Source organism: Centropristis striata, chromosome 20, assembly GCF_030273125.1.
Source record: "Centropristis striata isolate RG_2023a ecotype Rhode Island chromosome 20, C.striata_1.0, whole genome shotgun sequence".
NCBI classification, from domain to species: domain Eukaryota; kingdom Metazoa; phylum Chordata; class Actinopteri; order Perciformes; family Serranidae; genus Centropristis; species Centropristis striata.
Genome location: NC_081536.1, coordinates 15,733,545 through 15,760,583, shown reverse-complemented (window position 1 = coordinate 15,760,583; position 27,039 = coordinate 15,733,545). Strand labels below are relative to the sequence as shown.

General features: G+C 38.9%; 1 protein-coding gene across 1 annotated transcript in view; it reads right to left on the bottom strand.

The window, feature by feature from the left end:
- The window catches only part of pcdh15a (protocadherin-related 15a), a 264,071-nt gene that overhangs the window by 18,401 nt on the left and 218,631 nt on the right, over window positions 1-27,039 (bottom strand). The window contains exons 26-33 of the mRNA XM_059358970.1: window positions 22,491-22,600; window positions 21,388-21,528; window positions 15,804-15,931; window positions 9,263-9,478; window positions 7,068-7,156; window positions 4,947-5,123; window positions 1,838-2,056; window positions 437-445 (exon numbers count right to left, since the gene is read on the bottom strand). Of these exons, the coding sequence (XP_059214953.1) occupies window positions 437-445; window positions 1,838-2,056; window positions 4,947-5,123; window positions 7,068-7,156; window positions 9,263-9,478; window positions 15,804-15,931; window positions 21,388-21,528; window positions 22,491-22,600 (1,089 nt within the window). The remainder of the gene's footprint in view (window positions 1-436; window positions 446-1,837; window positions 2,057-4,946; window positions 5,124-7,067; window positions 7,157-9,262; window positions 9,479-15,803; window positions 15,932-21,387; window positions 21,529-22,490; window positions 22,601-27,039) is intronic.

The following is a 27,039-nucleotide window of genomic DNA, read 5'->3' as shown; positions in this document are numbered from 1 at the left end:
GTTTTCTAAAATGTTAAATTGGAGACCATAATAAATTAAATATAAGACTTATTTCACATCCATACTGTCAAAACATGGCTAACGTTAGATTGTATAAGGGGATATGAGTACAGAACTTGTGTCTTGTTGACTTTGGGTTGATCATGCTTTTGAATTTCATCTGATTTTTCACATGAACAGAAACTGCCAGGACTGCCAAATTAAACATTAATTCTGTAACCTAAAAGATGAGTCAGTGTTGCTTTATGTCATTACGCTGGCAGACATTTCAAATGGATGGCATTAGCTCGCATTGCACTTTGTTCATCATCTTCGCACATTCAGCTTATCTTTAAATAACTAATGAATAATGAAGATGAGAAAAACAGCACTTTTCATACACACTTCAAGCAATGAAATGGTGATCACATGTAAATGAAGAAGAATAATTACTTACTCTTTGAACCTGGTAGTTGGTTTTGATTCAGAAGAATGGAGAGGAGACAGGAAGACAGAGATTGACAGAGATAGGAGACAAAAGAAAATGAGTAATTACATAATTTGTCAAAAGCTCATACAATTTTAATGCCAGGAGGTATTTCATGTTGGGGGGTGCCACATGACACAGACACATGTTAAATATAAAAATTAAATAATGAACATCATTCATGCAATCCTTACTAAGACAACAAAATATATTTGTATAGCATATAGTGTTTGTCTATTTCACCACAAAACAGGAGAAAACTTTCCGTAAGTGCTCTCCCATTTCTATGCAAAACATGAAGCACCCCAGCCTCCAGCAGTGACTGCAGGGCTACATGCAAAAGTAGCCATTGCTTTCTTCTTAAGTGAATCTTCTATGCTTCGTGTCACCATTACTTATTCACAACAAAATTCAATTATTCCACATGAATAAACAGATTCATGTTTTAAATATTACGTTCATTCCCAAACTTAGGCAACAGGGAATGATGTTGACACACAGAAAATGATTTCCTGAATCATTTAATTTTTCCAAAGTAATGGTGGCAACAACAAAGTGCCATCTGCTGTGACAGTTTGTGTGTTAGGTCTAATGTCACCATCAGTGTGTGTGTTTGGTCTGCGCATTTGCGTAAGGACAACCACTCCGCCCATCTGCCGTGAATAAACATTTCCCAAACATCGCTGTTTATGGAACATTTGCAGCATACCAACGATTAGAGGGGATTAAAACCTGACTCCCGAGTTCAACTATCTCACCTTAAAACATAGTGCATTATATTTTGTAAACTGCACAGTGTGTGCGTGAATGAGAAAGATAGAGCGAGCCAGGCTCTGTTTATTGTGTGTGTGTCAACCAGAGATGATTAAGTAGCGTGAAGACGCACTGTGACGGTCACAATTGGCTGTAGATATTTGTCACAAATGAGTGTTAATTAATCTGCTTTCACAGAGCATGAGCAGGGAGATTAGCCCAGCAGAGTGCGCAGTCAGCATGTCTGATGAGAGAGAGAGAGACAGAGATAAAGAGAGGGAGAGAGAGACGCACACAAAAGGCAACAACAAAGCAAGAAGTGCTCTCGATTTATCTTAAATACTTGACAAATGCACTTTTCAACAATGCTGTTTGTGGTTTTGCTGGCTCTATTCTAACAGACCACAGGGTACAGGATGTAAACAATGGTTTACATTCCAACAATACATATCTGATTTGTCTGTGAGGAGCAAATGCTTCCACTTAAAAGGGGAACACAATATCTCCCAGGACATTGTCTGCTTAATTAAAATGAATTTCCTTCTTAATTTCCTGACACCAAGTTAAAGATGATTAATAGATTGCAGAAGATAAGATTACTGAGGCGAGAGTACTCACTGTTTGTAGGTGACCATGACGATGAGGATGGCAGGGATGCAGCAGAGGATGATGATGATGGCTAGGGCCAGGAGAGCTCCCTCTGTGTAGCCCACAGCCTGGGCTGCCTTCTTCACGCTGGCCACGATGTCTGGATTGCGGATCTCCAGGATGCGGCCACCCTCGCCAAGGTACGGCTGGAACTCCTTGTTGATTTCCAGCACATTCCCATCCAGAAATCTGTGATTTAGAGCAGCAGGAGAAGTTTTGTAAAAGATGGTAATCTCAAACTTTCAAACTCTTGAATATCATATTTGTCTTAAAGCTGCTAGAGTTAATATTGTAAAACGATGAAGTGACCTATAATGTGAAAACAATGAGATTTGTCAAATACAGAATGTGACCTTTCTATTAAAATGTCAAGATTCACAGAGTTTTAATTACAGACGTGCTAGAATCAGTTTTGTAATAAAAAGCGTAGAAGCAATCCGCTCAGGCTTCTCCCAGTGTTATTTTGCAACAATAACCAGGGAACCTTTAAAACATTCTGCTTCACAAAGGAGTGAGCACACTGCCACATTCAATTACTGTCATTTTTGTTTTTCTATAGGTGAATAAATGAGTGGAGATGAAGGTTATCAACTGGCCTCTCTGGCAATCTATCCTCCAGAGAGCTCAAATGGTAGAGTGCTGTATTCAAGGGTGCATAAGGACACTCCATAATGCAAGAATCCACTCGCTATGTTGTCTTTCTCTTTCTCCCTCTGTGATCTGACGGCAAAGTCACAGATACATTACATGCAATTACCCCACAACACTGTCAGACATGCACCGCATGCATAAAAAGCCTGTCTCCTCTAGTCGAAATGATTTTCCTGACAGTATCGGTTTCTAAGGAAGCAGATTCATATTAAAGCAGGGATGTTGCGAGCCTCTTTTCAAATTAGCTTGGCTCTCTTAAAAGCTGCCACTTGCGATAACGGCGATCACTAGTTTTGTTACAAAAAAAAAAAATCTGTTCTTACAACACAAGTAGTGCCACACTTTGAATGGCTTCAGCCTCAATCTCCCACTTTAAAAACAGTCGAGGCACTCCTCTGATGGTCAAGGACACTGAGATAATGTCTATAGATTAATTCAGTATATACACAAAGCACCTCCAAATGTCATTTGAGAGGAGCATTTCCAAATGAACTGAAATTGTCAACCTCATTCCAAAGAGAAGAAGGGAGTTTTCTCAGAAGCTATGCACAAAGCAGAATTGGCAGTCACCAAAGATAAGGAGAAACAAAGGCAGGAGATGGTGTCAGATAACTCAATGTAAGGCGAGCAGGAGAGTAAATTGGTAGAGTGAAGGGGACAACTTAGAAGGGGGTGTTTCCTATTGATTGGCAACTCTCAAGCTCTAATGGAGTCGCCTTTTTAAGATTGGTGCCTGATCGCTTTGACAGAATCGCTGAGAAACAGGAGAAAGGTGAGATTGTCCTCAGGTGCGAGGAAAGATTTTTTTTCTATTCTAAAAGAGTGAAATGTGTCTTGTAAGCACTTTTTCTAGGTTGCTTTTCGGGCTGAATAAAAAGTTTTCTGACTGATATTGCTATTGCGATGTGATTTCAAATGTTAGAGGGAATGACTTTTGCATCTTTTTCTCGTCTTCTTTGAAAAATATATTTAAAAGATCATGGTGTGACTTTTTTCAAGGTTATGTACCAAACAACACTATTTCTAAGGCTGTACAATACAATATGTTGGCTGGATCTCTGCAGCACCACAACACTTAATTCGGAATGGTACTTTTAACAAATATTGCCTCTCCTGCCTATGATTTGGATATTTCAATAGCCCTCCATATCTCCATATCCCCAAACAAAAGGAATAAAATATATTGCTGGCATTAGGAGTGGGCCATATGACAAACATCTCCTGTACAGATCTAGTATGTGGACCTTTACAAATTATTGTCCACCATTTATATGCAGAGAGAACCCTGTCCTGAGCTGTATGCAGTGTTGTATTCTGGGTAATGGAGCCTCAAGGTTGGAGAAGTTTGTGACTGGAAGGATTCCAGTTGGTGTCCAGTAGTAGTAGTAGTAGTAATCTTAAACTTTGGACACTTTAAAGAGGGACTGGGGTTACTTTACCACCAGAAACATTATAAAATCATTATCAATGTTAGATACTATAAAATAAATGTTGTGAATAAATACATTGCTTTCAAAAATGTGATTTAAAATGGTTTAAAAGCAACATATAATTTCATGATTGTTGTCAAAATTATTTACAGATTCAATTATCTGTCATACCAGCTAAAAAGTATTCTCATTTATTTATTTTCAACCATTCAAGTTAAAGGAGGTTTACACATGAATGTGTGGAGTTTAAGGTGCAAATGTACAATGTTATGTGCAATATGAATTTTGTATGGAATATTTTTTGTATAATTATTCAAAGGTTTCTCACCTAACTGACCTTCTACGGCCTATCTACTTAGTGCTAACTAAATGGCAAAATAAAGGAAGATAAAGAGAAAAAGATTGGTTATTAAGTGAAATCTAGTATTTAACCTCCAGGAAGGTAATCAGGAAGATCCTAATCCCTTTCAAGTGGGGAGGCTGTTAATGCAAATAAGAACTTGACAATGATGAAGTTAGTATGTGGTTGTTATTACAACAGATGATATCACAATATATAATTCCATCACAATATGATCCAACTGAAGGAAGACATATTGTCATATTGATGTATCGCCCAGCCCTAGCTGTCATATCTCCCCAGGCTCTCTGAGGCATTGGCACGGCAGGTTGAATGGCCTGATTGAAATACTCCACTCTCACTTTGTCCCTCCCTAACCTCGCTCTCTCCTTTTTCTCCCTTACATCTGTTCTTTTCTATGACATATGAAAAGATTTGGTGGACCTGCAGGATAATCAAAGTCTTAAAAAGAAAGTAAAGGCAGAGATAAAATGGAGACACAGTAGAGGAGGAAGCCACGGGGAGCCTGCTGACTCACTGTATGGACAGAGGGTAAAAACAGACTGCAGGCAAGACATGCAGCACAGCGGGAACATTAGGACTTCAATTTAAACCAAAGAGTTGACTGTACTGCTTGTAATAAAATTCACCCACTCACTTGAAGAGCTCCTTGGGGGAAATGGCCCTGTTGGTGAGCGGGTCAATGGCGTACACCATCAGATCCGACTTACTGTAGTCCTCTAGTTCATAGCCATCGCCATGACGGCGCGGCCCGATTGACTCGACAATCACCTTAGCACCTGGAATCTGGTCCTGGACGTGACGCTCCAGAATACTGAAATGAACAGAGAAAAGTCAAACTCGAATAAAGAAAGAAAACACTGTATATAGAAAAAGTTATAGACTTATATAAGCCAAAATCAAGGTTCGCAATAGTTCAAAACATTTCTGGCACCTCTGTGCTCAAAGCAATATGAGAGCCACCAATCTTAAGTACTCCATTCTGGCAATGATTGGTCCATTGGGCTGCATTCTGCTTCTCCACAGTGGGCTCTTGGCAAAGCAAGCCTTTGATAATCCTTTTCAGGCAGGGAGAAATCCACACCTCAAATTACAGCCAATAAAGGAAAGCCTTGCCGCCTGCCTTTGCCAAGGTGGATAAACAGTTTGAGCACTCAGGTAAAATGGCCCTGGATCACCACCAGCACTGTGCAAAATCACAGACCTCTCAAATGACATCACTGCGAAGAGCTTAACATGACTAATGTGTGTGTTTTCCAGCCTAAAGAGCAGTGTCACTTGTGTGGGAGAAACCCAGCAAGCTCTTGAAAAACAACTATTAACAGCCATTTGCCTTTCAGATTGACTAATTAGACTAAACGGGGAACCCCAAGAGGTACAAAAAGATGTTTCATGAATTTCTATCATTAATTAATTTGGCCCAGGAAAACAGACTCTACAGGATAGATTTGACTGTTTCATTGGCTAATCCGTGGTTTTAATTGATTTGGTCAATGGGTATCGAACAACAACAAAAAACTTGTATGTAACATTAATTTTAAATTTGTTCCTGTTTATTTTCAATAGGTGTCTGGCACAGCTGAATCATACATGTCTCTCCAGGCCTTCAAAAATAATTTTATATGTAAATGAAGTTGCCACCTTGAACCAAGTTCACCTCATATCAGAGCACTGCACAAAATGATGCAATTAATTTTCCAGTGTCAATTCTCCCTGAGATCAATTAACAAAAGGAATATTAGAGGGCAAGGAAATATAAAAACTGAAAAAAATATGTTATATGGACGAGAGCTGGATAAAGGATGAGGTAAGGGGCTTCTGTTGAAAGGTGAATATTTTCTGCCTATTTCCTCTTTTTATTACACTGTAGGTGGCTTTTAGTGGTGGGCTTTTTAAGCCCCGGTGTCCCAACAGATACCTGGGCTTTGGGTATCGGCTCATGCCAAGTACCAAACAGATAACAGTGTGTAATTAATTAGCTGTTTGCCTCGCTGTGTGGAGGTGACTGGGTTCATTCTCTTATGTGTAAGGCAACATCATGCTTGATTTAAACATTACAAAAAGTAACAAGTTAAAATTCCAGTATGAAAAGGATATATTATATAGAACGGAATGAAATAAATTGGCCCCATTGTCAGCAATATTCTACCAAGCAATTTGAGTCAGTATCAGCCTGGTATCCGATATCGGTATCTACCTCTAGACTGAGGTGAGAGAATCAGGCTTGTAACCAGAGGGTTGCTGGTTCGAATCCAAGGACTAACAGGTCAAGGGCTAAGGTGCCCTTAAGCAAACCACCAAACCCCCAACTGCTCCCCGGGCGCATTAAGCTATTGGTGTGTTCACTGGTGTGTAAAGGATGGGTTAAATGCAGAGGACAAATTCACTGCTCATGGTTTCGGTGTGTGTGTGTGTGTGTGTGTGTGTGCAAAAACAAATCTTTATCTAATCCGAATCTGTATCAATGCATTTCTACTAGCTTTAGATTACAACCCTCATTCCAGAGGTAAATAATTTGCTAATCTTTTGCGACATATATTCAATGAAAACCCATACAAAGACAGCATATTTTATGTTTAAACTGATAAACTTCTGTTCTTTAAATATACACTACATTCTGTTGTTTTTATTTATGTATTACACAGTGTCCCAACTTTTTTGGAATCACAGTTGATATACAGACATGAACAGATTTTTTCATTCAACAGGGTAATTTGTTTTTCCTTTCATACTTCAGTCATGGCAAATGTTGTCTTACTTAATGAGATCTTCCTTATGCTCTTCGACTAAAGTGGGTGGGACAGTGGAAACAACAACTTGCATGTCCAACGCGTTGACCACAGAAACCTGAGAAAGTAGGACACGGAAAGAGAGAAATAAATAAACACAGGGATAAACTGCAGTCTAGTCAGGATGTCACATATGATGTACGGTGAGTTTTGTTGACTCGTTCAAAAGGAACCCTCTAATTGCCTGCTTGCATTGGTGCCATGCGGCAGATTTAACAGGACTTAATTCTGATGCTGCAGTTAAGTGCATAGGCAACAGCCCCGTGCTCTGAAGCCAAATCTCCCATGCGGCTCCTGTGAAATTAGGTTTCCCCTTGAAAATTAACGAGCACCATGGTTACGCACACGCTGCTCTCTCATATCCAGGCAATGTCCCAGACCCTCCTTCTGTCTCGTTAGAGGCTTGTTAGCCAGACATATTTCACTGAAACGAAAAATAAGCCTTCCCACAGTCAGGAAAGATAAGCATTGAATTGGGGGCACAACTGAGCCCAATCACAGCGTGTGCGTGGGGAAATTATTGGGAAAAAGAAATGCACACAGAGACGAGAGACACAGACACACAGTTAGGCAAACACATGCATACACACACACAGATGCGCATAATGTGTACAAAGTTAATACACATGGCTGAGAGAGTTGGAGAAAGAGTCAAATTGGATCATCAGCCAGTGGCAGAGGCCACATGTTGTGTGTCCTGTACCTACTGTGAATAATTCAATAGACTGGAACCAGAACATTTAACACTGAGTAAACAAAAACAAAAAAGCATTATCTCAGCTCATAATGAACAAAATGAGTATGAAGAAAAACAGAGCAGAGGTTTCTTAATAAACAGAAAATACAGATGGTTGTTATCCATGGAGGACATCTTTTGATATGCTGACAGAATTATAAAAAGCAATTAACATCTATTATTCTATATTTCATAAAACATTCCTCTAAAAAACAATAACAAAAACAAAGGAGCACTCTAGCGATTTAATATTGTAATTCTTAAAAGTAGAGGTACTTAAAGAAGAAAAAAGAATGCTTAAAACATGTACAGCGAGGCAAAGATATTGTGATTTTTACTCACTCCTTTCTATAGGCCAGACTTAAAAAAACTGCAGCCTACACTTCCCAAATTGCAAGTCAAGAGTGGCTATGGTTACACCATCCCTACCTAGTCTTTCAAACTCTTTAAAACACTGATGACAGATGCAAATTAGATAACATATTAATTAGTAAGCTTTAGATGTGCTGGTAGGATGATTTTTCTTAACCTTTCGACAGAGATAAGCTACATGTTTTTCAGCTGGTGTAGTGCTAAGCTATGCTACTTATAAAAGTAGTTTTTTTTCATCATCAAATATGATGAAACTGTCAATATACCCTGAAAGAGGTTCATCAGATAATAAAGATAATAAAAAAATAAAGAAATGTTCCTATGCCTCCTCTTAATTGCATTTGCAAGAATCCACTGCTCCCCGAGTCAAAGAACCACTCAGAGTCGAGAGGTCTTGAACGCAGCTGTCAATCATGTCAATGACTGCTCGTGAACTGTCATCAAACTATCAAACTAGACAGCGCTGATTAAATATGAATCAAGACTTGCACTGCATTGCCTATTTCCCACCTCAAATGAGAAACATATTTTAGTCACTTTTTATAAAAAAGTTTTTTTTGCTTTTTCCAGTTTCCTGCCTACTTCAGCTTTAAAATACAGCCAAACCTAAGTTTACTAAACTGTTTTCACCTGAGTTATTTTGTCAGACTTGAAAAAGCTCCTCCAGAGACACAGCTGACCTTATTACATTTTTTTTCACAGTTGTGCAGCGCTTCCCAGTGACTAAAAAATCGACTTTGACGTGTAAAACTGGTGGGATGTCCCTTTGATAAAACTCCCCTGTATCAATAAATTACAGACAGGTGACATTGCAAACCAATTCCATATTTCAAAGGACTATTCTCTGTGGAGACACCATGCTGTGGAAATAACATACATCGTGCAATCAATATGCCACTAGTGTGCAGGTGATATGTAAGTCAAGGACTAATACGTATCGTTAAACAGTGTGCACACATACTAGAACACTGAGGCATTATCAGTATGAACCACAGACTGTATAAATGGTATGAACATACCATAGACTATACTATAGGCACAATAATGGATACTCACCACCACTTCAGCGCTGCTGCTGAGACCTTTTCCATAGTCATCTGTGGCAATAACTTCAAATGTGAAGTAGGACCTGCGCATATTTCGAAACATGATGGCCGACTTGATGATTCCTGTGTAAGTTTCGATGACAAAGCTGTCCTGGCCCTCCGGTGTGGGTGGGATAATCAGGCGGTATGCCATTTCACTGTAATTCCCAGTGTCCTTATCGTTGGCCTGTAACACACATGTAGGACAGGAAAAAGAAAAATCTGTGTTTGCTCAAATCAATAATAAAAAGTGCAAAGAAAAGGACTAGTTTAAGATTTCAATAAAGCCTAAGCCAGCATCCACCAATCATGTGTTTAGCTCTTGGTGGCCATTTAGTTCCAAGCATATTGCACTTCTGGCCGCTTCCCAATCAGTGACATCGTTGGAGGTATTTGGTCTTTGAGAGACGACGGGAAAACACCTGCTGTGACATCAATGAAATGGGCCGGAAGAGCAATATGCTTTAAAGTTTGAACAGAAAAACCCTGCAGGAGAGGTTTGCTGTTATTTATCAAACAGTCATTCTACAGCCATGTGACAAATTCAATTTTCTCATGACAACCGACCATCAGAGCAGCTGTGTGGTTATAGAGCTTTTTTTTTGTCTTGAGGTCAGTATTGCCTTAAGTGCAGCCATTAGTTCTTGCCATTGTGTTAAGCTATGTTATTTAATTATGTCAAAACCATTGATGGACAACCATAATATATGTCATATAAAAAATGATATAGTGTTACAGTACAGCTGGCTGGAGTGGGAACAACTGACAGTTTGGAACAAGAAGGTGAAGGTAGAGCTGGACTGCTACTGGATTTTTGAGGCTGATGCCCCTATGTAGTTGCTTTAAATTTGGGAAATTTATTACATTCTATTAATGATTTTTAAGTCAAAACAAGAAAATGACAAGGGTAAAGACCATTTATTACCCAAAACAACATATAATTTATGATCTGCATGAGGCTCGTCAAACCAGTCTGTGTCATTGTTGACAAAACCACTGAATTCTCCCATCGACCTCTGAGGCACAAAATCTGACTGGCCCCTGAGCTCACACACAGGCATCAATTTTCAGAGTGCTTGTCTGTAGCAAGTGACACTGATAAATAGGAGCAATCTCTTTTTTTCTCTCCAGGTATTGGAAGAGGAGGGGGAAGGAGGGAGCACGGTCCCAATGAAAGGGCTGCATAAATCAGCAGAGTGAGATATCCTCATTGGGTGAAGACACATTCACCAAATATATGTAGCAGCATCATTAATGTAGGGCAAACCTTTTAGAAGCTGTTGTGGACACTGGGGGGGAGGTTTGTTTACCAGCTGCCATTAGAAAGCAAGGGGAAAATGTACAGATTCCAATGGTTCACATTAAAAATTGAAGCACTAAGGGATTTGCTTGTTGTCCAAAAAGCATTTTTTCACTCTGTCTGTCGAATTTTGGCAACCTGTGAATCCAATTACTTACTGATTAAAAAAAACAGGGTCAAGTAAGTGCCACAAGGAGCCATCAGACTTCCTCTAACCAGCACTTTTTTACCTTGTTTAAGAAAACATTTTCCAATCTAAACCAATGAAATTAGCTGCCAATAAAGCAATCCTGCAAAGATCAGTTGCTGCTTGTGACTATATTACGTAACAGTACTATTTTTAACTAAGAGTCGGAGTATGTCAAATGTTTACAGTATTTCTAATGGTTATCTCCAGAGAAAGGCAGTCAGCCTTATTATTAATGAAGTCAAGTACAGACGCTTCGCACCAGCCATACTCCAAAGAAGCCTTCGCCTCGGGGAAATTATAGATAGCACTTGACCCATAATTCTACACTTTGGTGTCTATTCCAAGTTAAAGGAAAGACAGGGAAGGGATTCTGAGCCGGTCGAGAGGTTGAAGAAGCTGCAAAGTCTTCAGTCGATGATGATCAATTCAGTGCTATCTGAGCCTACATGAAGTGAGTTTGATATTCAGAGGTCTTGGGCAACAACCACGGTTAATAAGACATTATTTTCTAATCATGTTCAACAATTACGATTCCAAAGAAAGATGATTTTGCTCTGCATCCTTTATCTGAAAGCTGCAATGACCTTTCCTGTTATGACAAGTCGAGATGTCTCCCGAGAAGAAAGGGTGAACGATTTTAGAAAAAAAACTGGTAACACTTTCTATGTCTATAACTCATAATAAACATATTTATAATAATAATAATAATAAACACTTGTAAATGCCTTATATGACAATAAACAATATACACGGTTGCTCATGAAGTTCAAATAAAATATTTTTTAGTTCTTTCCATGAAATGAGTGACAATGTGATTTATTCTTGACAGATAAGGTGTATATTATCTCAAAACTTTATTAATCAATCTCTTCCAAACATAAAAAAACAGAATTATTCCATCTTTATGTGCAACCATGTACTAGCACACTATATATCATTTAATAATTACTCATAAGTTCAAGATTCATAATACTTACCTGAAATTGTTTCTGCAAGCAAATGTCTATAATGCATTATAAACATACTCATGATGTTTTTCTAGGGTAAGGATTAACCCCATACATGAACCCTAAAATTAAACCACAACGCATTATAGCTGTGATTAAAGTGGATATCTTGGGTGGAAATACATATCTTTTTTTATTGTACAATCAATGGTTGATTGAGTTTCAAATTCACTATGGGATTGTTAACCAGCAGAATGAATCATGTGACTTTAAGTGAAGACTTGAAAAAACATATAAGAATAGCACGTCATATCACATGTACTGAACATGAGCTTGGACGTACACGTGTGTCTGACTAATACGCTCTGATTGATCTCACCACATGGACACTCATCCACCCACACTGACAATCAAGCACAAGAATAGTACAAGGCCAGTTGTTAATGTCTTGAGATAAATCTTGCTGCCTTGATATACGCATTTCATTAAGTACAATCATGCTGTCTTGTAGATATATGCTAACCCCATGTTTAGAGTTGTCAAATTCAGTAAAGAGTGATTCACACAGCTTTACCAAGTCCTTGAGGAATGTGTCCTACGAGAGCTTTTTTTTTTTTTAAGTTCTAACATAAAGATTAAGGATAAGCTCATTTTCCGGAGAAAAAGGAAACCTCAGAGTTTTATTTGAGAGCATCAATAAAATGAATAAAATCCCTGGCTGCCTCTGGTATTCTCCTCTTTTTACTTTTAGACAGCAACAAATTTATATTCTATTTTATGAACATGGATGGTGATATAAGAAGTGACAGCTTCCTCCTCTTTATACCTTTGTTGATTTGGTCTGATTTTCACATCTGCCAGAAAGTCTGAAGTACTTCTTATTGATCTTTCTTCATGACCTTTATAGTCCTCATTCTTTCCTTATAGATATTACACACTCTTATTTTCTTGAACCTTCTCTAGACAATTCATTTTACTGTTAAAAGCTCCAATGTTTCTGACCAGGTCCCAGTTTAATTTAAACAGATTCTTCCAATTAGGTTTCCTTTCACATCCAAAATACATGAAAATGTGATAGTGAAATACACAATACAGAAAAACAAATGATTTTTGAACAACCTAAACAGTGTAAAGGCTTAAAGCAAACCGGGAGATGACCAGAAAAAAATCAGGTCTGAGGTACAGGTTTGCTCTCCTACATGACTTATATATAGGAATAGGTGGCTGACAACTTCCTTCAGCTAAAGTTCGACTCCATAGAAATCCTGATTATTGACACTGAGAGCTTTTATATCAAAGATACAGCTTAGCCTTGGTCAGGGTACACCTGTCATATTCTGGGGAATAAAATAGGAGACAAACACTTGTCCGCTAATGTACAGTACGTGTTGTGCTCTCTTGTGCCACCACCATTACAGTAAAGTCAAGCTAAACACAGTCTCACTGACACACATGATCTAAAATTGTTTTGATAGAGGCTTTGGTGGCTATACAGTAGGACAATTCAGAGACATGACACAAACCTGACACAATAAAGGTGAAGGGGGAAAAAAGTAGGATTTTGGGAAGTAGGGAGGACATGTTCATCCCTTCCCCAGTGAAAATTCAACTTTTGCATGGCTGCATTAAAATACTTTGTGTGTCGCCCCCCCCCCCTGTTCAGAGAAACAGTGTACTTTGATTAAAAAGTTGATTGGAGAGGGGAAAACTTATAAAGGGGTGCAAACAATTATAGGCTGTTCAGCTAAAATGATCTCCAATGCATTAAAATAGAGAGCAAAACCAGAGACACGTGGCATAAAACGGAAGACAACCATCAAAATGGATGGAAGAATAAGCAGAATGGCAAAGGCTCAGCCAATGATCAGCTCCAGGATGATCAAAGACAGTCTGGAGTTACCTGTAAGTGCTGTGACAGTTAATCTATTTACAACAATCCCCCGCAAAGTCCCTCTGTTAAAAAAAAGGCATACGCAGAAGAGGTTACAATTTGCCAAAGAACACATCAACTGGCCTAAAGAGAAATGGAGGAACATTTTGTGGACTGATGAGAGTAAAATTGTTCTTTTTGGGTCCAAGGGCCGCAGACAGTTTGTGAGACGAGCCCCAAACTCTGAATTCAAGCCACAGTACACAGTGAAGACAGTGAAGCATGGTGGTGCAGCATCATGATATGGGCATGTTTCTCCTACTATGGTGTTGGGCCTATTTATCTCATACCAGGGATCATGGATCAGTTTGCATGTCAAAATACTTGAAGAGGTCATGTTGCCTTATGCTGAAGAGGAAATGGCCTTGAAATGGGTGTTTCAACAAGACAATGACCCCAAACACACTAGTAAACCAGCAAACCAACAACATTGATGTTATGGAGTGGACCTTAATCCAATTGAGAACTTGTGGGGTGACATCAAAAATGCTGGTTCTGAAGCAAAACCAAGAAATGTAAATGAATTGTGGAATGTTGTTAAAGAATCTTGGAGTGGAATAACAGCTGAAAGGTGCCACAAGTTGGTTGACTCCATGCCACACAGATGTGAAGCAGTTATAAAAAAACTGTGGTCAAACAACTAAATATTAGTTTAGTGATTCACAGGATTGCTAAAAAAAAGTTTGTACAAAATAGTTTTGTGTTTGTAAAGTCAACGGCAGACACTGCTATTTTTTTTGAACACGCCCCTTTTAACTAATTGCCCATTTGCACAGCCTTAAGAGCTGCATATCACGAATGCTGGGTCTTGTTGGTTTTTTGAGAATCTACTGCTGCTACTGGTACATTTTTTGCCATGTAGCAATAAAAAATATACTAAAAACCTGGATTAATCTGGTTAGTCACATTGGACTGCTATTATATTGAACACTACTGTATATAGCAGTCTGCTAGTGCTATATTCTTTTGTGAGAGATTAAAAAAAGAAGATATAAACAAAGAGAAAGAGACGGATCAGACTACCTCACAGATAGTGACACCATGGCATCTGACCAATCACTATAATAATAATAATTATTATTATTTTTATTATTATTATTATTATTATTATAATTATAATGACAACAACGACAAGGTGGTGTAGTTAGTGGTTAGCACTCTTGCCTCACAGCAAGAGGGTCGACGGTTCGATTCTAGCCTGCAGCTTTTCTGTGTGGAGTTTGTTTGTTCTCCCCGTGTCAGCATGGGTTTAAATGGTAACTCTAAATTGCCCGTAGGTGTGAATGAGAGCATGATTGCCTGTCTCTATGTGTCCCTGCGATAGTCTGGCGACCTGTCCAGGAGGTACCCCGCCTCTCAGCTTGGATCGGCTCCAGCCCCCCGCAACCCGAGTGCGGAAAAGCGGTTAAGAATAATGAATGAACAACAACAAATCAATTAACCTTGATATGCATAATAAAAACAAAACCTTCAAGTCACAAAATGAAAAGCCTTGTGATATCCTCCAATAAAACTTTAGGGTTGAAATTTTCATTTCAATGAGTGCCCTATAAAGGGCTACAACTTGTCTTATGTTGTTGGTATTTAGCCTGGTTTTACTTATTTACACTGATAGGGACAGCCTATGGAGAAAAAAAAAAGAAACATATCTGTTGACTTGTACATTCACACATAAATGCCTGACTGTATACCAGGTAGAGAGCTGACATTCAAGGCAGATATTGAAGACAGCTGTTCCTGAAGGACTTTTGTACACAAACACAAACCTGAGTACACACTAACACTCACCCACGCGTACAGAAAATAGACATAGAGTGTAGTAAGTATACAGGATGACAAAGTGAATCCTGCTTGGCAGATCAGGCTGATAATCAGACAGGATGTCCAGCCATGCTTCTGTGAACATACTGGGATTACAACGCTCAGCTCACTCTGATCCCACCTGCTCTTGGTGAAGGCAGACAGTAGGGAAAGCTATATTGAGGCAGAGATGTAGGGAGCGATAGGGGGAGGAGATGAAACCGTGCTGCAGAGAGCACATCGGATGAATTCTCCCACCATGGCTGCAGGGTAAGCGTTGAAGAGGAGGGAGCAGAATCGGGCACAAACCAACAAAAACAAAGACCAGAGATGATGTTTTCTTACCACTATCTTGAGTACATGGCTGAAGATTTTGGTGTCCTCCGTCACGCCGCCTATATAGAGCTTCCTGGTGAAGACGGGAGGGTGGTCATTCTCATCCTGCACCTCAATGAACACCTTGGCTGTGTTAGCTGCAAAAAAGCAAATGGCATCAGAATGTATGAAGTCCTTTAGAAGTCATTCACTTGTATTTATGTGGCATATTATGAGACTTAACACCACTTCAGTTCACTCCAGTTTGTTCACTTTAATGTACCTATTAAAGAATCTGATAACCCAGGTTTGCTGCACCATCATAAAATAAGAACAGGGACACACAAGGTCAGAAAGTTTATGTGGCCACTTGCTTAACAAAGACATCTCAGTTATTCCAACTGACGTGGATCAAATGTTGCATAATTTAGCATGGAAATTGTCACGTCAATATAATTTTTTCATGGTCATCAGCTGGTCCACAACTTCAAAAGACACTCTGAAACCATTTCCAAGAATATTTTTCCAGTTCGTCATTGCTGACAACCTCACACAGTATGTATTTAAATGAGATTCTGTTGGCTAGCCATCACCAATTTTAAATAAAGTAATACTTTTTTTTTATTTTTTTTTATAAATTGCGAATGGGTGGTTTGACCAGTTTTGAAATTTTATTACCTCCGTCGAGGAAATAATGTTTTTGGTTCGGTTTGTTTGTCTGCTTGTCAGCCAGATGACAGAAAAACAACTGGCCCTAGTTTCATGAAACTTGGTTGAAGGCTGTAGAATAGGCCAAGGAAAAAAACATAAAACTTTAGAGCTGATATGTATCACGGTGCAGATACACTCATTATTTTTCATTTTCTGTAATAGAGCATGGCCTTGGTGGAGGTCTATAGTGTCCAAATCCCCTTCTAGATAAATTTGAAATTTAGGAATGATGTTTGCCTAGTTTTGTGATCTGATTCAAAATAATTTATGTGGGAATATTAACTGCAAAAAGGAACACTTGGTTTCATTTTTTTTTTTACCAAAAGTGGACTGAGTGAGTTTAGAAAAACCCCTCGTCATTTAGTAGCAATTTGCAGCCGCACTGCAATGACTATTTGAAGTGTTGTAATTGCATGCTGGAAAGAAAAACATGTTGCCTTCTTCTAAACTGAACCCTTTCTAATGAAGCAGTGTCAGAAGCTATTTTGGTGACGTTGACAACTTTGAGTAAATAATGAGGAGGTTAATTTTGTTTTGATTACAGCAAATATTTAGAATTGTAAAAAAACTGAATGTGAAGTGTGTTGATGACTTCTCTCCAACTGCCCCTGATAAGTAGATCAGGAAAACAACTGAGCCCCCTTGCATTCTGTTTACCAACCAATTACTGATAACACACACATCATGACTTAAATATGGCTCTGAAAAATAATAAAAATTATGATGAAATCTTGCCTGGGAAGCCATTATTTTTAAGTGAGGCCTACCTCGCATCATTTATTGTCGAGAAGTTTGTTTTCCCCACAACTTGGTGCAAGACAATAACATCAATAAAAGCCTATGAAGGTTTAACAGGTGAGCAATTTGCACATTATTGGGAATAATATTGTGAAGGGCAGCCAATCATCAAGCAGCAGAAGAGTTAGAGGAAACACTATGAGAAAGACATTGTAATAAGAGGCAGACAATTTACTATTTTAATACTAAAGTTTGCTCGTTAAGTGGCCTTTCTGTGAGTCTTGTGAAATATTCACCATGCCCCTTTAAAAGGAAAACACATATATACAGAGTATAAACATTTGTCCCCCTAATTTGTCACAGTTACACCTATGCAATGAACAGCATAAATATGTACTGCACAGAATCCTTACAACACTGCAGTTTAGGAAAAAATATGCAGTGTCAAGGACCATTTTTCTTCTGGCGGCATACAAAAATGTAAAGCCATGTGGCATTGGAGCTAAGGATGCACCAGGGGAATTGGACAAACAAAAACACAGCACATCAAATTACAGGCACAAAAGCTGGAGTGTGAGGCACAGAGGGAGGACTCCAGGGGATGGAAAAGAGGTCTGCAGAGTTTCTCTCACTTTCCTCCCTTTGTAGAAAGTGGCTATTTTCCATCCTTAGAGTATCAGGATATAAAAAACATAAATACAGGCCTCCCTTCTCCTGCGCTCTCACACACACTCATAAAGATGCTTGTTAAATACTGGCCCATTAAGCAGAGGGACTGCAACTAAGGCAGATTAAGCTGTGTGTGCCTAAGAGTTCATTATCATTTAGAAAACATGTTTCATTAAATGTTGTCTTACTTTGGATTATTATATTTCCATATGTACCCATGTGTGCATATCATAGACTATAAGAGAGGTGGACGTGGCCACTATGACGTCACCCACTGGTTTGTGGTTTTCAAAGCCTCAAGTTTGGCATTTTTGCCATTGCCATCTTGATTTTTTGGAGCCAGAAGGTACCATATTTAACCTGACGGTGCCAGATGGTTTGATACACAGAACCATCTGAGAAGCTGTCATTGGAAAATGTTGGAAAAGGGCAGACATACTCAAATAAACACCTGGCAGGTGACTGAATGAGCCATATGTCTCTCACCATCACACATCGTCTGAGCTGAAACTGTTTCTGTGATGCTCTCTGCACTTCAGATATAACTGATGCTATTGCAGCATCTATTATAACCTCTTCAGGAGCCGACATTCTTGTTTTGAAAGAACAGCCGCCTCTCAGTGTCATTACACACATTTAGCTCATATCAAAGCAGTTCCAATGATATCCAACAAAATAACAATTTTGTTTTAAACTTGTGGCAAAGTTGTGATATGGAACTACTTGGTTAGGTTCAGGCACCAAAACCACTTGGCTAAGTTGAGGCAACAAAGCCGCTTATTAAGGGTTAAGGAAAAAAGAACAACATACAGAAATCCCAGACACAGCTATGTCGGTGAGGTAGAACTCCAATAAAGAAGGTTCCAACAGGACATGGACACCAGTTTTGTGGGTCAAAGTCCTGTGTTTGTGTTGTCTAGATCCCCTTCTGCCAGCCCTAATGCACCTGCAGTCTGTACGGTGTGTTACTTTTCATGGAAATTACTACGAACCATTCATGAGAACAGTCAGGGACAAGAGAGTAGAGCTGGGGAGAATGCTATGATATCAGCTAATGCTAGTGCTAGCTAGGTAGCTAGCTTGATTAGCAGAGGGGCATCCATACTTCAAAATGAACATCTGACTCCATAAGAGTCCGACTGAATACTACACAAGACATTTTCATACGACCAAAATTTTACAATTGACTTTCATTAACTGAAAACACACTGTGAAAGGGTCAAAGTAGATATCCAGAGACAAAATTAAACAATGTGCTGTGGTGGCAATTTGTCAATCACAAGGTAGCCCCGCCCTAAAGCATACCAAATTAAACATCATGCTATATTGAATAAGACTTGAAAGTAGCGATTGAAAACATCAGAAAATGTTGACTGATGGAATAAATCAAGTGAGTCGTAGTATAGTAGGTTTTTTCATAGACTTTCATGCAAATTGGACTTATTCCCCTGCTGGCTATTGGAAAGAATGCAGGTTTAAGGCACTTCCATGTTGGTTTCACTTTCAGACTCAGAGCCTGGTAGACCCACGTGCATCCACATAAAGTGCACTGGTCTCAACAGTGCTAAGATAAATCTATCTGACAAATCAGCCCACTAATTCTCTGATCATTTAAACTCAATAAAGAGACGGAAGATATTCCATCTTGGAGCCCTGATCTGCAGTGCAGCGATACAAGTGAGACAAGTTAGGAAAGAAACGGTTTCTTTACATTGCCAAAAGAGGATATCAGCCTGCAGGTGCCAGGGAAGCTCTGCCCCTAGTGTAAGAGAGATAGTCCTCTACATCGATCAGGTAAGTGAAGTGAAAGTGCGTGAATGTGTGTGTGTGTGTGTGTGTGTGTGTGTGTGTGTGCTTGATTTTAGGAACTTGTAATTGCCATCATTAGTATGTGAGAAGTGTGAGAAGAAGAGAGGCAGTTAAAGTTGGTCATTGATTATTCATTGAAAGCTCAAATGGATAAAGAGTGAGCTATGAACCCAACTTGTTGTTAGCACTTCATCCATTATTTCACAAAACTTTTGTCAGTTAACTGTCCACAAACAAGTCTAATAATATTCCAACTGAAGCATGGCCAACAAAGAGAGTGCAGTCTGAAGGACTCATGGTGCTTCAAACAAAGTGCTTCTGGAACGGTTAAACTGCCTCTCAAAGCTCCTTTCTGACGGCAGCAGGTACATTTGACAATTTATGTAACTTTCTGGAACAAACAATCTGACAATCATGGCCGCTTTGAGCAGCAATTGGACAGGTAAGAGAAAGAGTAAGTCTGAACCTCTCCTTCTAGCTCCCTTCAATTCTTCAATCACTTTTTCCTGAGTGCAACATCAGAAATTCTTTTGGAAATATGCACCATTATACTTATTTGTGCAAGTCTTAAGAGTCCAGACAATAAAGACAGAAAACACTGTATTTTTGTCAGTTGATAATGCAGCCAGAAAGAGGCTGTGACAACAAACGTTAAGTGTGACCATTGTTAGCCAGCATGTTGTAGGATCTGGTTTGTTTCGAGCACACAAGGCCTTCAGAATGGGAACACACCGAGGTTTCATTTGCTGATAATTTGCCATGATTAATGTTTTGTCACACACCCTCGTTTTAGGGGAAGTCTGGCTAAATTAAAACAAATGGGCTATTTCTGATCCTTGGACCGTTGGGACGAATTTGGACATAATGTTTTTAAGGATTTATGATATGCTTCTTTGAATGTAGGAATAAATTATATTTTAAAGTTTTTTTTGTAATAATCACAATGAGTGACAGATGGAAGTCAAATTTTAGATGCAGATATAATATATATAATAGAACTACAAGTTCATATTTAACTTTTTACATTACTAGCTGTGACAGTTAGACAAAGAGCTATCGCCCTGCGGGTGAAAGGAAGGGTTGGTCAAATATTAATCACATTTTTAACGTTATGAGTGATTGCACAATTGCATAGAGAATAAATGCTGGCACTGCGACATAGTTACTCAAATATTACAATGTCTCATCTTAGCCTGAATGGATAAAAATGCTGTGCTGGTCAAACATATAGTCAGGAAAAAAGCAGACCAGAGAAAACCACCAAATATACCATTTCATTTTTCATTTTAAAATCAGCTCTTTGTTGAATAGAGAGTGAAACTGAATACTAAAGGCTGCAGCAAAGGTGCCACTATTTATACAAATGGGTCAGTGCAGTGAAGAAAAGCAAGACTGTGACATAATGTTTTCCTGATTTTGATCCAAAGGAGAAGCATGTAATAAACCGCACATATGTACAAACATATAATGGGAAATAACTCATAAGTGAGGTAAACATGATATAAATATAGGACTAAAAATCTGTGATATAATTTTTAACCACGGTAACAACCATAATCTGTCACAGTGAGGGATTATTATGATTAAAAATGAATGCAACACCTGGAATCATATGAAAGAGAATTTAATCTCTGATATCCAAAAACACAACTCCACATTTAGCAATTTACTGGATGCTATGTCTTACTTTTCGAAGGCACACGCAGGTTGGACAGGACGATCACCATGGAGTCTGCCTGCACCCGGAGGACATAGCTGGTCACGTTTTCATAGTCCAGAGGTTTGGCTGTGGAGATGACTCCTGTCTTGTTGTTCACCTGAAAATGGCCTAGAAACACAAAATCAGAGCACATGAGGTGAGTGGAAATGAGACAAAACAAAGGCATAAGTAACAGAACAGACAGAAGCATTGATTAGTTGCATAGCTTAGCTTTGCTCAAGTGTTTTCATCAGCGCTGTATAGTTTGGCTTTGTTTGCACTCTTGGCACCACACGTCTTCCGTTCAATGCTGTTTAAACACGTATCTGCAGGTATTACAACTGAATGCATTTGTTCTACTTCTTCAATTTGTCCTTAAGTACAGAGCCCAATAGTCTTTTTAGTGACTTTCACACAAAGAACCTGGAACAATGTGGAGTTCAATTATCCAGATGCCAGCACAGTCGTGAATCATTACACATGCTTTGGAAAAATGAAAATAACAGTTTATTGTGGCAGCACTGAAAAACTACAGAGCAGTTGATGAACAATACAGAAATCACACATAAACTGCATGGATTCTAATGAACACAGCTGAGAATAACTGACAAAGGAAATGTCATGTTAACACATGACATAGACCACTACAGGAGGACTGGAGGGAAGGGTTACTGACTAACAGCTTCCAACTCCACTCTGCTCACATGTATGTCTCCTAGTTTTGTCTTTAACACCTGAGCTGATTTCGCACCTGTGTTCTGTTCCCACTGTCTCAGAGTGTTATTATGCTCTACTTGTCGACAGTATATCAAAACCATCTAACCACCCATTTACAAGACCAACTGTACCTATAACTATGACGTGCATCCTGCAATTTTCAATATAAAAGGGTTGATTCACTGGCAAAAATGCATATTTGCTATATGTAGAAAAATAGATACGAACAAAAAAAAGGGAGCTGTACTTCAAGCTGTGTCTGAGTCTGTGTTGTAATTTGCCATTGTGTGATTGGTAGGAGTGTTTGGAAATAAAAAATGCTGTAACAATGGTAACCTTAATTGACTGGATGGTATATGACTTGGCGCACATACCCAGTTCATTTCCTGCCACAATGGAGTAGAAGATGGTTTGATTGATAGCAGCCGCTAGAATAGTTCCCACTGGCGTTCCAAAAGGAGCCAGTTCACTAACCAGAGGAAACCTGAAAACACAGAACACAAAACAGTATTATGACTTGAGGGATTAATCAAGATTCATATTCCCTCACAGGTACAGTTTAAAAATGATTAAGATGTATACAAAGGTTATCATAGAAGCTCTGTTATTCGACTTAAATGTTTATTAAAAAATCAAATTCAAAGCTGTTTTACACACATTTTCATCCAAATAATTGCCCGGAAATGTATAAAAAATGATTTTGTCAGTTATTATGAACTGCTGTGTTGTGGATATCATGCAGAAAACTGCACAGGGATTTTTCATATTCTTTCACCACATTTTCCCATTACACTGTTAGAAGTTGGGAATGATGTCAATCACTGAATTATCACTTTTTGCATTAAAATATCCAGACCTAACCTTTTTTTATTCTTATAATAACAGATAATATATTGGAAAGAACTATCTGCCAGAAGCATAGCTTTTGAGCTTCAGTAGTTTCAGTTCTCTATATATCTACTTAGCAGAAAAAAAATCACCGTTATTGTGAGAGTCTTGTTATCAATATTTTTCAATGTTTTGAATGAGATATATGTTAAAGAAAATAAAACATTGAACACCTAAATAATTGTTTTAAACAGCAGCCGTTTATCATCCCATTGATTTGTGTAGTTTTACCAGTCACTTTAACTTCCCTCCAGTCGCCAGATAACAATACAGCACATTATTTTTTACTCTCTGGTAAATGAATAAATAAACGATTTTCCTCTAAGGGAGCACAATGTAGTTTTGGAAAAAATATGACTCATAAATAAATAATCCACAACTGCCTGGACTGATGCCAGATCTCCCCACATATCCAATAATAACTACACAGTGAGGATAAGAACACTCAAAAGGCTACAGCGGCTTTGTGTCTGAGTGTGGTGGTGAGCAGAGAGCGCAGCTATGAAGCAAAGCTCTCATTTTTCTGCTCAGTCTTTGCTTCAACTCTCAAGTATGGTGAGGAGCTTTGGGTAGGGACCGCGAGAATGAGATTGAAGATTGAAGCAGCTGAGATGAGGATTCTCTGCAGGGTGGCTGGTCTCCCTCTATGTGATAAAGCGAGTAGTTCAGCGGTTCAAGAAAACCTCTGTATTGAGCTGCTGCTCCTTTGTATTGAGGGGAAGCAGTGAGGTTGTTTGAGCTCTTAGTGAGGATTCCCCCCCGACTGCTTTCTTCAGGGCAGGGGGCTCGGAAACGACCCACTGGGAGAAGACACCAGGGCAGACCCTGCATAGTATGGGATAATTAGATCTTTCATCTTCCCTCAGAGAGCTTTCCTCCAGGAGGGAGCTGGAGAAAGTTGTTCGGGTAAAGCAAGTTTTGGCTCAAACCTCTGAACCCCCGAAAACTGCCAGCACATTTGTAAAGTTACAACATTTGTCATGACTGACTGTTAAAACAGACATTATTGTAGGATTTTCAAAGTTCCAACAGTTCTTTAACAGGTCATGTTTGATGAATGCTTCTATTTAAATCAAAGCTTAAAATAGAGATATTTTGATGATTGTTTAAAAAAAAAATGAAAATCACTTTAGTTAAAATATTTGATTTCAAAATTAGCTAAAAAATAAACTGTTTGCACTAACCAGTGCCTGAAAAAAACATTCAATTCTGTACTGCATACTGTTTACACAGAACAGAGAGGAGAGGTCAGGATAGATTGTAAGTAGAGGTAAATAGTTCAATATGTATAACATGTGAAGCCCACATTGTTCCCTATAATGTAACACTTGTAGGCACTTGGAAAAACTAAAACCAATATATAGATTCAATTTTATTCCAGCTTTTGTGAAATAAATTGTGTATTTTATACAGCACAAAAGACATTTTTGAGTCCTTCTTACATCGAGCCATGATTGTGCTGTTCCCATAGAGGGGCAGGACTGATAAATTGCAGTGAGAAACGAGGCCACAGTGAGTAAAATGTGATACAAACAAAAGATGCCCTGAAACTGCTTGGGGTTAAGAGGGTTTAACCCTAACCACAATCCACAATGATTTCTACCTCCCTTTTTATCCATTCATTCATCAGTTATTCTGAATAAGATGCTCAAGTTGGAATACCTTTTCACCCAAATTTTACTGCCACACAGAATATTTTATTATCAGTTTAAAAAATAATATTCACACTAAACCAGCACAGCCTGTTTTATGAACAGATTTGAATGTTTCTTTAACCCTGACTTTGTATCAGCTAATGACTATGCTTGACTATCAGGCGTAAAAGTGGGTAATTATATCCAGCAGATATGATTGTCATCACTCTCCACAGGAATTACTGCTGCCATAAATAGCAGGGAACCCTGTCTTGGCGGTGTGTCGGCGAGGGCTGATTTAAGCTGATAATGTCATCTCACTGTGACACCCCTCTTGTGATACTGCGACTGCTTTCTCACTTATTCTCTCATCTCTGCATATGAGGTGTGTGTGTGTACGCGTTTGTGCATGCACGGTTGCTTCTTTTTGCGGTTTTCATTTAAAGTTCGACTATTATTCACAGCAGCAGGAAGAAATCTGTGACAACGTTGTGGGAGTAATACTCACAGCATAATCTGCAACAGTCAGATTGTATTATACAGTCAGTGTTGGAGTTACAGGGTATTTTTGGGAGAAGACGTTATCTTGGCAGTCCGAGTTATAAACATGGACTGGAGGCGATTAGATGCCTCCAGTCCATGTTTGTATTGTATCGTGTTATTAAATGGTTTCATTTTTGACCCCTCAGTTCCAACAAATTTTACCATATGAATAATAATAAAAACAAAAACACGGTCAGCCAAACTTTCCTTCAGGGTTGATTGTTATTTTATAGGTTTGCAGGTTGTGGGAGTTTTCAAAAGGAAGATTGCACCAATGAAATGTGGGAAGAACTTCATTCACACAGAAACAAAGAAGTGAAAAGATAAGCAGACAATAGATGACACTGTCTATGCTGTAAAACACACACTCAGCAACTTCTCGAGTTTCTGAGTGTGTGGAAGGGACACTACAGAATATGTGTTTATCTCTCTTAAAGTTTCAGAGAAAAACAAGGTGCTAACAGAATGTTCTTGAAGGACACAAGAGCAAAGAAGATCCATCTAGCCATTCTGGGGGCAACAGTTAGTGTCTCTGGACACAAACAATCCCCAAGGACACCTCAGAATGACAATAACTGTGGTCAATCCCAGCCATTCTGCTGAACAGAGGGTGATATAAAACACCATCCTGAGAGGTAATATTGTTGAGAGCGTGCTGCAGTGAACTGCACCGCATGCGCTCAAAAAGCCTTTCATGAAAAATACACAGTGCCGTTATTGACGTGTGAATAATGTGTGGGATAATAGTAGATGACTTCTGATCAATTTCCCTCTAGGTGTACTGTTGGCCTGTCACTGAATAATTGCTGTCTCTGTGGCATCCAGGAGCATTAAGCCACAACATGCTCCCCAGTGATGGGAACCAATTCATTAATGTGGCCTTCACATAAGTAGATTACCCGTTGGCTCAGGAACAGGCCGACAAAAAACACAAAGGCGAGAGCTTGGGAGCACAGTGAGGTGCAGCACAGCTCAACATGTGACTCTAAATCAGTCATATAAATGTGCCATTCATTGGATCCAGGGGTGACACAATAGCTGACACTAAATGTATGCCCCTTCACTTTTAATAAAATTTTTAAAGCAATCTGTCTGTTCTGGAGACTAAGAGCCTGAAGGTGTGGCTGTCATTAGCCAGATGAGACTGTTTTCAACACGCACTAATAACTCTCTTGCTACTTGGCGGCTGCAGTTCAGGTGGAAGTGTGTCTGATACAGCGCAGATTTAACTGGAGTGTGACAATTCAAGTACCTGCTGCACAGGCCACTGCTCAGCAGAGTAGGGGCCTTTACATATTATTCCTTTAAGTGGCTGCTGCAGTGTTGATACAAGAAATATCAAGGTGGATGATGTGAATAATGAGGGTTTATATCTTTTCCTTATTTAGTCAGTGTGTGCAACAGTTATTCAAAGATCATCTTTATCACCTCTATTGCTATTATAAGCTGCAGTATCTGCACATTACACTTAACTTGGGGGAACAGGGTTTAGCTTTTGTGCTGCACACATTTTACACCAACCATTAAGACTTAACACAATTGTCCAGTCAATTTTAAACAATGATTACATCTTTTTGCTCTTGAATTGAACTGCTTTTAACTGTTTTGTTGTTGTCTGGTTGTTTCTTTTCTCGTCAAATGAAGTTTAGCAGAAGTTCAGTTAAGAAGACTCTCTGCTCACTTTATCATTCAACATGTAATAAATATATTGTTAACATTAAATTAAGTCTCTCCTGATTAAATTACTTTTGACATCACTGAATAGGAGGCATTCCCTCAATGATTTATCAAGATCAAATGAATGAATAAAAACCTGATTTATTTGTGTCCACCAATGAATGAGCAGGCCAGGTTGCGT